Below are 13,174 nucleotides of genomic sequence, written 5' to 3' on the forward strand. Positions count from 1 at the left end.
TTTTTCATGTTTTGTGGAGATGGGGTTTCACCATGTTGGCCAAGCTGGTCTCAAACTCCTGAGCTCAAGCAATCCTCCCTCCTCGGCCTCCCAAAGTGCTGGGATTACAGGCATGAGCCACTCACTGCACCTGGCCAAACTCAACATTCTTAAGTAGGCAGCTTTGTCCAGAATTTATCAAACGAAGTCCTTATGTTTGTACAAAAGATTGTGCTGTAAGGAATGTTCATTGAAATGGTTTATGATAGCAAAAATTTCAACTGGTTTGAATTGGCTTCAGCTCATTTGAATTTATTGAGTCAGTTCAATAAATTACAATAATACTAGTCAGTCACTAAAAATAATGAAAGAAAGTTTAAGAAGTTGAATAAAATTGCAGCATATTAAGTGAGAAAAATAGATTGATTCTATTTTACATTTAAGAATAAAGGTAGATGGCTGGGTGCGGTGGCTCACGCCTGTAATCCCAGCACTTTGGGAGGCAGAGGTGGGCAGATCACCTGAGATCAGGAGTTCGAGACTAGTGTGGCCAACATGGTGAAACCCCGTCTCTACTAAAAACTACAAAAATTAGCTGGGCGTGGTGGCTCACACCTGTAGTGTAATCCCAGCCTTCTGGGAGGCCAAGGCAGGTGGATCACTGGAGGCCAGGAGTTTGAGACCAGCCTGGGCAACATGGTGAAACCATATCTCTACTAAAAATACAAAAATTGACCAGGCGTGGTGGCACATGCCTGTAATCCCAGCTACTCGGGAGGCTGAGGCAGGAGAATCACTTGAACCCAGGAGGCAGAGGCTGCAGTGAGCTGAGATCATGCCACTGCACTCCAGCCTGGGCAACAGAGCTAGACCCCATCTCTAAATAAATAAAATAAAGGGGAGAAAAAAAGAAGATAGATTCTTTACCAGAGAATTCCTGGCAGCAGATCTCTCGACTGTCATGTTCTTGTTTTTGACTCTGTTTCCCCTCCTCTTCCTAAAAGGGCCACCTGAGCGAGGGGTATGGACAGCTGTGCAGCATCTACCTGAAACTGCTAAGAACCAAGATGGAGTACCACACCAAAGTGAGTCTCTGCGGACAGTTCTGCCGCCACCGCCGCCTCCCCTGCTCCATCCCCTCAGCCCCTCCCTGGGCTCAGTTGTCAGCTCTTTCAGGTAATAGACAGCCCAGGCTTCTGAGGAAGTGTGCACATCAGGTACCCCAGCTGTGCAAGAGGAAAGTGCCGCCAGGCCCACGGGGCGTGACGAGGGCTGGGATTTTGGCCCATGTCTTCTGCACCCTTTGTTCCCCATTTTGCAGCTAGAAAGAACAACTGGCCAGGCATGGTGACTTACACCTATAATCCTAGCTCTTTGGGAGGCCCAGGAGGATGGATCACCTGAGGTCAGGGGTTCAAGACTAGCCTGGCCAACATGGCAAAACCCCGTCTCTACTAAAAGTACAAAAATTACCCATGGTGGTGATGCATGCCTGTAGTCCCAGCTACTCGGGAGGCTGAGGCAGGGGAATCGCTTGAACCTGAGACCAGGAGGCAGAGGTTGCAGTGAGCCAAAACCACACCACTGCACTCCAGCCTGGGAGACAAAATGAGACTCTGTCTCAAAAAAAAAAGAAAGGGTAACCCTAGCCACTAGATTGCCTTATGAAAATGTTACAGAAGCATTGATTTTACTGTTAATAAAAACAATTCCTGTCCAGGCACAGTGGCTCATGCCTGTAATCTGAGCATTTTGGAAGATCGAGGCTGGAGGATCGCTTAAGACCAGGAGTTTGAGAACAGCCTGGGTCATAGCAAGACCCTGTCTCTACAAAAAAATTACAATTAGCCAGAGGTGGTGGCGCATGCCTGTAGTCCCAGCTACTCAGGAGGCAAGAGGATCACTTGAGTTCTGGAGTTGAAGGCTGCTGTAAGCTATGATCATGCCACTGTACTCCAGCCTGAGTGACAGGGCAAAACTACTCCTACAATTTCTTTTATTTATTTATTTTTTTTTGAGAGAGAGTTTCGCTCTTGTTGCCCAGGCTGGAGTGCAATGGGGCGATCTCGGCTCACCGAAACCTCCGCCTCCCGGGTTCAAGAGATTCTCCTGCCTCAGTCTCCTGAGTAGCTGGGATTACAGACATGCACCACCATGCCTGGCTAATTTTGTATCTTTTTTTTTAGTAGAGATGGGGTTTCTCCATGTTCATCAGGTTGGTCTAGAACTCCCAACTTCAGGTGATCCACCGGCCTTGGCCTCTCAAAGTGCTGGGATTACAGGCGTGAGCCACAGCACCCAGCAATTCCTACAATTTCTATAGCAAGTTCCCGTACAGACCTGTCTTTTAATCTGTTTATTTTATTTTTATTTTATTTTTTTGAGATGGAGTCTCACTCTGTCACTCAGGCTGGAGTGCAGTGTGGCACGATCTCACCTCACTACCACCTCTACCTCCTGGGTTCAAGCAATTCTCATGTCTCAGCCTCCCAAGTAGCTGGGACTACAGTCAGGAGCCAACACACCCGGCTAATTTAGTAGAGACGGGATTTCGCCATGTTGGCCAGGCTGGAGGTGGATCACCTTAGCTCACTGCAGCCTCAAATTCCTGGGCTCAAGAGATCCTCCTGCCCCACCACAGATGCGCACCACCACACTGGCTTAGATCCACTCTGGTGTGACGCTGGGCAGGGTGGAAAACAACATCTCAGTCACAGAGGCCTCGGCACCCGCCTGAGCCGCACCTTGGACCCTTCGGTACCCAGTGGGGATCAGGCAATGACACGGGCCACTCTGCATTTTACGTTGCTTTTCCTGGGGGCAGTGCACAAAGTGGACTTGAAAGATCCAGGCGGCCAGTGAGGACAATGATGAGAGCCAGAATTAGGACAGTTGTCCATGGGACAGTCAAAGAAGCAGGGACTGCCTGAAGATTGGCAGGAAATGAGGCTGGGTGGGATTTCTCGTGCCTATAATCCCAGCATTTTGGGAGGCCAAGGAGGGCGGATTGCTTAAGTCCAGGAGTTCGAGCCTACGCCATAGCAAGACCCTGTCTCTACAAAAAATTAAAAAATTAGCCAGGCGTGGTAGTGTGCAACTGTAGTCCCAGCTACTCAGGAGGCTGAGGTGGGAGGATGCCTTGAGCCTGGGAGGTCAAGGATGCACTGAGCTATGATCACATCACTGCCCTCCTGCCTGGGCAACAGAGTGAGGCCCTATTTCACAGAAAAAAGAGAGAAGAAGGTGACACGATGGATAGTGTGAGGTGGGGGAGGCCAGCAGCTGAGGGGTGTGCAGGGGTCTGGCAACTATGGGAGACAACGGGGGTCAGGCAGAGGGGTGGGCACATAGGAGGCAACGTAAACCAGAACTGAGGCCGGGCCAGGCCAGGGTGTCAGAGGCTGAGGCAGGGAGTCGGGCTGCCCTTGGGCTGGATTGCAAGGTGAAGAAGCAGGAGGGAGAGGCTGAGAGTGTGGAGGGGAGGGGAGTTGTAGCATGTGATTGGAGGGAGGACCGGGCTCTGGTAAAGGTGTCATGAGGAGGTGGGGAAAGGTGAGAACTGGATTTAAGATGTTTTGGGGTCGGGCGCAGTGGCTCATGCCTGTCATCCCAGCACTTTGGCCAAGGCGGGCGGATCGTCTGAGGTCTGGAGTTTAAGACCAGCCTGGCCAACATGACAAAACTCCATCTCTGCTAAAAATACAAAAAGAAATTAGCTCTCGCCTGTAGTCCCAGCTACTCGGGAGGCTGAGGTAGGAGAATCGCTTGAACCTGGGAGGTGGAGGTTGCAGTGAGCCGAGATGCTGCCTCTGCACTCCAGACTGGGTGACAGAGCAAGACTCAATCTCAAAAAAAAAAAAAAAAAAAAAAAAAGACATTTTGGGAGTAGAGATTGAAAGTGTTAAAATGAGCTGGATGTGGTGGCTCATACCTCTAATCTCCACACAATGGAAGGCCAAGGCAGGAGGATCACTTGACGCCAGGAGTTGGAGACCAACCTGACCAACTTAGTGAAACCCGCATCTCTACTAAAAACACAAAAATTAGCTGGGCATGGTGACACGCACCTGTAGTCCAAGCTACTCAGGAGGCTGAGGTTTGAGAATGGCTTGAACCCAGGAGGCCGAGGTTGCAGGAGCTGAGATGGCGCCACTGCACTCCAGCCTGTGTGACAGAGCAAGACTCTGTCTCAAAAAAAAAAAGTGTTAAATGGAAAATGGGAGGAGGAAGGGCCTAGGGTAGGATTTTAGGTGGAAAAGGAGAGAAAGGAGGGCATAGAGAAAGCAAGACTGGGAAGAAGGTTAAGGAGGAAGAGGACTGGGTTGGGAGCTGGTGCAGTGGGGCTGCGGGGGTGATAGAGGCCAAAGGGGTCCCTTTCCCTTGTGTATAGGAAGACAGCATCGTTCAGCGGCATCAGAAGCAGCTGGTGCCAATAGCCAGGCCCCTAGCTTTTAATAGCGTGGAAGGGCAGAAGGGAATGGTCACGTGGGCTTGGAGAATTGGGGTCGAATGAGGATGCAGCTGGCTTTGCTTCCAAAGGCTCTCAAGCTCACTGCTGTCTTGTTTTTCCTGGTTTTAGAAAGCAGAGAAAATGGGGAAGCTGGTATTGTCCAAGTGTGGAGGATCAAAGGACTTTTCCAGTTTTTAGCAATTAGCGATACAAGAGTGGGGAAGGAGGCTGGGCAGAGTGGCTCACACCTGCAATCCCAGCATTTGGGGAGGCCAAGGCTTGAGGTGAGACCAGCCTGGGCAACACAGTGAGACCCTGTCTCTTAAAAAAAAGTTTTTTTTGGCCAGGCACAGTGGCTCACGCTTGTAATCCCAGCACTCTGGGAGGCCGAGGCAGGTGGATCACCTGAGGTCAGGAGTTCAAGACCAGCCTGGGCAACATGGTGAAACCCCATCTCCACTAAAAATACAAAAAAATTAGCCAGGCATGGTGGTGCGTGCCTGTTAATCCCAGCTACTCGGGAGGCTGAGGCAGGAGAATCGCTTGAACCCAAGGGGCCGAGGTTGCAGTGAGCTGAGATCATGCCATTGCACTCCAGCCTGGGCAACAGAGTGAGACTCCGTCTCGAAAACAACAACAAAAATATCCCGCACACATTAAAGAAAAATTCATTCTCTGGCCGGGTGTGGTGGCTCATGCCTGTAATCCCAGCACTTTGGGAGGTCGAGGTGGGCAGATCACCTGAGGTCAGGAATTCAAGACCAGCCTGGCCAATGTGGCGAAACCCCATCTCTACTAAAAATACAAAAAAACCCCAAAAAATTAGCCCTCATGGTGGTGTACGCCTGTAGTACCAGCTACTGAGGAGGCTGAGGTGGAGGATCGCTTGAGCCCAGGAAGTCAAGGCTGCAGTGAGCAACGATCATGCCACTGCACTCCAGCGTGGGCAACAGTGAGGCCATGTCTCTAAAAAATAAAAAAAGAGAGAGAAACAGGAGAGAGCTGGCTTCCCCCTCCTCTGCCATGTAAGCAGTGTAACCAGGATGAGGCCCCTTACCAGGCACCAAATCTGTCAACACCTTGACTTTGGACTCCCTGGCCTCAAGAACTGCGAGACACTCTCTATGGGTTAAGCCACCCAGTGCGTGGTATCTTATTATAACTGCCCGAGCTAACTGAGACGGATGTTCAGGCCAGAGAACGTGAATGCATAGTGACACCAGCTGTGAGTCTTTCTCCAGGGACAGTCGGCAGCCGGCCCTAGGTGCAGAGCCGATGACAAGGACCCAGGCTCTCAGCAGGTCTTCCAAGCAGTGTGGTGGAAAGGCAGGCAGGGTGTGGGGAAGTGGAGCCAGGCCACCAGTCATGATGTCAAGACTGAGCCAGGAAGCAAAGGCAAGCAGAGAGATGAGGAGCAGAGGGAGCAGGAGGGGACTGGCCATCTCTGAGACAGAAGCGTGAGTAGTGGGTGGACTTGAGGGCAGGAGAGGACTGGAAGGGCAGAGGCCTGGGCAATGCAGCCAGAGAGGGAGACGCTGGAGTGGGGAGGTCTAGGCAGGGATGTTTTAGGTGATGGCAGAGTCTGGAGTGGGTGCGCATAGCTGGGGATGGAGTAGAGGTGAAGGTGCTGAAATTGAGGTCAGAGGTTGTAATCTCAGCGTGTATGACTTAGGGCAAAGGAAAACTGTGTCCCAGCTGCCAGGTCAAGCCTCAGAGGCCTTGGCACCATGGAGCCCAGCAGGAAAGTCCGCAATGGGGATTTTCTTTTTCTTTTTTTTTTTTGCAGGGAGAGACGGAGTCTCACTCTGTTGCCCAGGCTGGAGTGCAGTGGTGCGATCTCAACTCACTGCAACCTCCGCCTCCCGGGTTCAAGCAATTCCGCCTCAAACTCCCAAGGAGCTGGGACTACAGGCGTGCACCACCACACCCGGCTAATTTTTGTATTTTTAGCTGACACAGGGTTTTGCCATGTTGGCCAGCCTGGTCTCTAACTCCTGACCTCAAGTGATCCACCCACTTTGGCCTCCAAAGTGCTGGGATTACAGGCGTGAGCCACCGCACCTGGCCTAGAGCCTAAAGTATCCACTTGTACATGTAGATGCCCCACGATGGGATGGCCACCCATCTCTGTGGCCTTTTCCTTTTGCCACAGGGACAAACCACACAGATGACAGGATCATGCTGCAGATATTGGGCAATGATTGATGATACCAGTGGTTTTTCTTTTTTTCTTTTTTGTTTGTTTTGAGGTAGGGTCTCACTCTGTAACCAAGCTGGAGTGCAGTGGCCTTGAACTGTAGCCTTGAACTCCTAGGCTCAAGCAATCCTCCCACCTCGGCCTCCCAAGTAGCTGGGACCATAGGCATGTGCCACCACCCCCAGCTGAGAGAGAGCTCTTCATGTCTCCTGTCCTGACTCCTTTCCTCTGCCTCCCTTCCAGAATCCCAGGTTCCCAGGAAACCTGCAGATGAGTGACCGCCAGCTGGACGAGGCTGGAGAAAGTGACGTGAACAACTTGTAAGTGGCTCCTGCCCTGGGCCCAGGGAGGGAGAAAGCTTTTGTGAATGCTGATACTTCTCATGAGGGTCATGGAGGGTCTGATGGGGGGAGGCCGTGGCTGGGATGGGGACCAAAGCCCCTGGGTGACTTGGCCTTTGGGCCACTTATTTATTGGTGGTGCCTCATCCAGAACCCCTGCCTGGCTATTTCACACCCCAAAGCTTTCCTGTCTGTCTCACTTTCTGCCCTCTGACTCCAACACTGGTACCTATCCTCTCCCTCTGTCACTGTCACTGTTTTTGTTTTTGTTTTTGTTTTTATGAGAGGCAGTCTCGCCCTGTTACCCAGGCTGGAGTCCAGTGGCTCGATCTCGGCTTACTGCAGCCCCCACCTCCCAGGTTCAAGTGATTCTCCTGCCTCAGCCTCCCGAGTAGCTGGGATCACAGGCATGCGCCATCACACCCAGCTAATTTTTGTATTTTTAGTAGAGACGGGGTTTCGCAGTGTTGGCCAGGCTGGTCTCGATCTCCTGACCTCAGGTGATCTGCCCACCTTGGCCTCCCAAAGTGCTGGGATTACAGGCGTGAGCCACCGCCCCCGACCTGTCACTGTCACTGTTGACTCTTCACCAGGCTGCATGGCCATAATACCCATGAGGCTAAGACTTGGAGCTGGAGTTGTGTGTGTGTTTGCTCACGCACGTTAGCATTGGTGACTGGAGTAGTGTAGAGTGTGGGGGAGGGGACAGGTAACAGACCGGCCTCAGGCTGTGGAGTGTAAGCTCTCTTTCCTCTTGGGTCCAGTTTCCAGTTAACAGTGGAGATGTTTGATTACCTGGAGTGTGAACTCAACCTCTTCCAAACGGGTGAGTCTCTTCCCTCCCGTCTAACCCAGGCTGTCATGGGAACTACCTAATTCCCAGTGCTCCTCTCCCTGCAAAGTGTGCGGCACAGGGGTAGGAAAATGGAGACATTCACACCCCATCTCTGGTCTCTCCATCCCTCGTGGAGGGAGGGACTGAACCTCTTCAATATTTTTCTTTTTAAGAGACAAGGTCTTGGCCGTGCGCAGTGGCTCACGCCTGTAATCCCAGTACTTTGGAAGGCTAAGGTGGGCCCATCACTTGAGGCCAGAAGTTCAAGACCAGCCTGGCCAACATGGTGAAACCCTGTCTCTACTAAAAATACAAAAGTTAGCCGGGCATGGTTGCGCATGCCTGTAATCCCAGTTACTTGGGAGGCTGAGGCAGGAGAATTGCTTGAACCCACGAGGTCGAGGTTGCAGTGAGCCAAGATCATGCCATTGCACTCCAGCCTGGGTGATACAGCAAGACTTCATCTCAAAAAAAAAAAAAAAAAGACACAGAGAGAGAAACAAGGTCTCGCTCTGTCGCCCAGGCTGGATTGCAGTGGCATGTTACTGCTCACTGCAACCTCAAACTACTAGGCTCAAGTGATCCTCCCACCTCAGCCTCCCAAGTAGCTGGGACTACAGGCACGCACCACCACATCTGGCTGATTTTTTATATTTTTTGCAGAGATGCGGGGGGGGGAGGTCTCACTGTGTTTCCCAGGCTGGTCTTGAACTACCAGCCTCAAGGTGTCTTCCCAACTCAGCCTCCCAAAGTTCTGGGATTACAGGCATGAGCTACCACACCTGGCCTCCTAGACATTTTCAAAGCGAGTGGTTTCACGTCTGAGCAGAAAGACCACACACTGCCCCTTCCTACTGGCCTCTCTCCTGAAGCACAGGCCTCCAAAAGCCCAAAGACAGGTCTTACCTCTTTGCCAGCCATGGCCCTGGCCAGTCCTTGGTCCAGTCCTGTCTGCTGCTCGGAGCTGGGCTGGCTCATGGGCACGACTTCTGCTGAGGAGGAAGGGCTTGTGTCTGTTGTTGAGTTGGCAGCCATGGGAAACAAGCTGGTCAGGATTGGTTGTCACCCAGGACTGGTTGTCACCCAAGTCCACATGAGAAGCTCACACAGTCCTGTTCCACTAGCAGGGGGAGTGGCCACACTTCCAGGCTCCCGTCTGCCAACAACCGTGGTGCCTCCAGATCATCAGCCCCTAACGCTTCCCTGACAAGCCTCAGCTGATCCCCTTCTGTCCAGCGTGTCTCCTCCCGACACCTCCCAGCAGGCTCCCCTCCCTTCCCTGGGGGACGTAAGCACCAGCGTTCTGAGACTCAGGGCATTCCACCACAAGCATCCAACTCTGAAAGACAACGTTCCACATTGCAGATCTCCATACGCAAGCTTGGCGGTCTCATGCCCAAGCCTGGTGGCCTTCTCTGCATGTGGACAGGCAGGACCCACTAAGGGGTTTGGACTCTCTGACCCCGAATTTCCTTCAGCTTCCTTCAGCATGTTCATCTGTGCAGAAATGCCTATTACTGACCGCTTTTCCAGAATATTCTGTTTTGTGTTGTACGATGGCTGGGACAGGGCAACAAATTCCTTAATACATTGACCAGTCTTCAGCACAGGACGTGGTCAGAAAAACACCAGAAACAGGCCGGGCGCAGTGGCTCATGCCTGTAATCCCAGCACTTTGGGAGGCTGAGGGGAGTGGGTCACATGAGGTCAGGAGTTCAAGACCAGCCTGGGCAACATGGTGAAACCCCGTCTCTACTAAAAATACAAAAATTAGGCAGGTGTGGTGAGCGCCTGTAATCCCAACTACTCAGGAGGCTGAGGCAGGAGAATGGCTTGAAGCCGGGAGGCAGAGATTGCAGTGAGCTGAAATCACACCACTGCACTCCAGCCTGGGTGACAGAGCAAGATTCTGTCTCAGAAAAAAGAAAGACAAACACCAGAAACAGTTGGAAACCGGTTTGTGGGAGAAAGGGACATTCAGCCGACTAGGAAGCTATTTGAGCAGGGCGTTATACAAAAGTCAGTAGAGAAATAAAAATAAAACGCAGAATCTAGTCTATGCCTTAAGCTATTCCCAGTCAGATTGAAAGCAATGGTGTAGATGCATTTATTTTTTAAAATATGCATTGGGGCCGGGTGCGGTGGCTCATGCCTGTAATTTCAGCACGTTGGGAGGCGAAGGCAGGCGGATCATGAGGTCAGGAGTTCAAGACCAGCCTGGACAACGTGGTGAAACCCCGTCTCTATTGAAAATACAAAAATTAGCCAGGCATGATTGATGGTGTATGCCTGTAATCCCAGCTACTCAGGTGGCTGAGACAGGAGAATTGCTTGAACCCAGGAGGCAGAGGTTGCAGTGAGCCGAGATTGCACCACTGCACTCCAGCCTGGGTGACAGAGCAAGACTCTTTGAAAAAAAAATGCTTTGGAAATGTTTGCATAAAAGTATATGAACAAGTATACATTGTTGTGGCTAACTTTTCATCGTTTGGATTTGGGTGGGAACAACGTATGTGGATAATTCAGAATTCATTCGCATTTAGCTTTCACTTCTTTGTTGTTGTTTCTTTTGAGATAGTCTGGTTGTGTCACCCAAGCTGGAATGCAGTGGTGCAATCTCGGCTCACTGCAACCTCCGCTTCTGGGGCTCAAGCCATCCTCCTACCTCAGCCTCCCAAGTAGCTGGGACTACGGGCACACACCACTGTGCCCAGCTAATTTTTGTGTACTTTTTGTAGAGACAAGGCTTCAATATGTTGCCCAGGCTGGTCTCAAACTCCTGAGCTCAAGCGATCTGCCTGCCTTGTCCTCCCAAAGTGCTGGGATTACAGGCATGGGCCACCACGCCCAGCCTGCATTTAGCTTTGGAATGTGCTAGATCTGAATGCAGGCATGAGTGAGATTCTTGGAATTGTCATCCTTGGGAAAGTGCAGCCTAGAAGTTGCAGTTCGGCTCACACAAGCTCTCTCCCTGTGGCCCTCGCCTCTTCTTGGGCCGGCTGCCTGCCTGCCTCCCGCTGCTGTGGTGTTTAGGGATGAGCAAGACAAATGTTTCAACCTTTGGGTCATCCTTCCAGTTCCTGACAGACAGTGGACCTTGAGTAAGCGGAGATGGTGATGAGGTCCAAAAGGACTTAATTAGCTGAGAGAATGAGTAAGGGGTAGAGGTGGTGAGCTCAGCCATCTTTTTTGTGCCACATCTCATGACCCCTAGCTCTGGTTTTTTGTGTTTTTTGTGTGTTTGTTTTGTTTTGAGATAGAGTCTCGCTCTGTTGCCCAGGCTGGAGTGCAGTGGCACCATCTCAGCTCACTGCAACCTCCGCCTCCCAGGTTCAAGCGATTCTCCTGCCTCAGCCTCCCGAGTAGCTGGGATTACAGGTGTGTGCCACCACGCCCGGCTAATTTTTGTACTTTTAGTAGAGACGGGGTTTCACCATGTTGGCCAGGCTGGTCTCAAACTCCTGGCCTCAAGTGATCTGCCTGTCTTGGCCTCCCAAGGTGCTTGGATTATAGGCATGAGCCACCGTGCCCAGCCTGCTCTGGTTTTATATGCATTGTTCATTAATATTGTTACCATGAGATGCTGACCTACTCATCTCCAAATTCCCTCTGTTCTAGCCCAGTGCCTGGTGAATAGCACGCGCTCAACCATTAAAGAATGCTTGCTTTTTGAAAAACAGCAGGCTGCCAGGTGCAGTGGTTCATGCCTATAAACCCAGCATTTTAGGAGGCCGAGGTGGGAAGACTGCTTGAATCCAGGAGTTATATTTGGGTAGCTCTGGTCCAGAAGACTCTAAGTAATTTGCCCTAGAGATTCCCAGAGCATGCAGCTGAAAGTGAACACTATGTAATGAATTCTGTTCACCTATTTCATCATCACTGCTGTTTTTCTTTTCTGTCTCTCTTGTTTTTGTTTGTTTTTTTGTTTGGTTGGTTTTTTTTTTTTTTTTTTTTGGAGATGGGATCTTACTCTGTCACCGAGGCTGGAGTACTGTGGCACAATCATAGCTCACGGCAACCTTGACCTCCCTGGTCTCAAGGGATCCTCCCACCTCAGCCTCCTGAGTAGCTGGGACCAGGGGTGTGTGCCATCACACTCAGCTAATTTTTTAATTTTTTGTAGAGATGGGATCTTGCTATATGACCAGGCTAGCCTCAAACTCCTGAGCTCAAGTGATCCTTCCACCTCAGCCTCCCAAAGTGTTGGGATTATAGGCATGAGCTACCACGCCCAGCCTCCTGTGCTTTAAGAAGCACCCCCAGTGTGCACTGTCCAGTAGGGCACTCACTAGCCCTACATGATCATTGAACTTGGTTACAATTAAATAATATTTAAAAGTCAGGTCCTCAGCTGCACTAGTCCTATTTCAGGCATATTTCAGGAAGCCACATATGGCTAATATATTAGAAAATTTATATGAACATTTTCATCATTATAGAATTCTATTGGATAGCACTATTGTGGGTGATTCTGATGTGTGCTAAAACTTGACAACCACTGAGCTTGGACATATAGTTTTCAACCCTGGATGCAGATTAGAATCTACCTGGGGTGTTTTTTGTTTGTTTGTTTGTTTGTTTTTTCTCTGAAACGGAGCCTTGCTCTGTCGCTCAGGCTGGAGTGCAGTGCTGCAGTCTTAGCTCACTGCAACCTCCAAGCAATTTGTGTGCCTTAGCCTCCTGAGTAGCTGGGACTACAGGTGCCCACTACCATGCCCAGCCAATTTTTGTATTTTTACTAGAGACAGGGTTTCGCCATGTTGGCCAGGCTGGCCTCGAACTCTTGACCTCGAGCAGTCCTCCCTCCTTGGCCTCCCAAAGTGGTGGGATTACACGCATGAGCCACGGCACCTGGCCTAATGGGGGACGGCAGGGGGAGGCTTTTGACACCCACTGACATCCCAACATACCGCAGACCAATTGAAACAGATGGTGGGGCGGTTCTGGGGGTTGCAGAAGACTTTAGTGTTTCAGTTTCCCCAGGTGATCCTAACCAATCTCAAAGCCAAAGTCAAGAACCACTGCACAATTCCATGCACTTTTCACAACATTCTCATTGAAGTCCTCTGAGACCCTTATGAGGTATGTACTGCTACAGCCACGTGTGCTCAACAGAAGAGCATCAGGAGGCACAGAGTGACTGAACAACTTGTCCACGATGACACTGCTCTAGATGTTTCTGGGTGCCGAAGGGCATTCCTGGAAGGCATCGGGAATCGAGGGCAGGCAGGGAGATGGAACCCCCCGTGGTTCCTGCCCGTTGGAGCCTGAGGAAGCCGGTAGACTTGGGGATGGCTGCCTTTCAGTGACAGCTGCTTTTAATTTGTGTCAAGAAGAAAAGCTGCCTTTTAATTAGAACAGTTTGGGATTTT

At 50.9% G+C, this 13,174-nt stretch overlaps 1 protein-coding gene across 6 annotated transcripts in view; it reads left to right on the forward strand.

Moving 5' to 3' along the window:
* Window positions 1-13,174, forward strand: part of HIP1 (huntingtin interacting protein 1) — a 199,816-nt gene that overhangs the window by 146,130 nt on the left and 40,512 nt on the right. For all 6 annotated transcript variants that reach the window (XM_030797542.1, XM_030797544.1, XM_030797543.1 and 3 more), the window contains exons 5-7: window positions 984-1,064; window positions 6,870-6,946; window positions 7,732-7,793. In XM_030797542.1, coding sequence (XP_030653402.1) covers window positions 984-1,064; window positions 6,870-6,946; window positions 7,732-7,793 — 220 coding nt within the window. The remainder of the gene's footprint in view (window positions 1-983; window positions 1,065-6,869; window positions 6,947-7,731; window positions 7,794-13,174) is intronic.

Source organism: Nomascus leucogenys, chromosome 17 (genome assembly GCF_006542625.1).
Source record: "Nomascus leucogenys isolate Asia chromosome 17, Asia_NLE_v1, whole genome shotgun sequence".
In the NCBI taxonomy this organism is placed as follows: Eukaryota; Metazoa; Chordata; class Mammalia; order Primates; family Hylobatidae; genus Nomascus; species Nomascus leucogenys.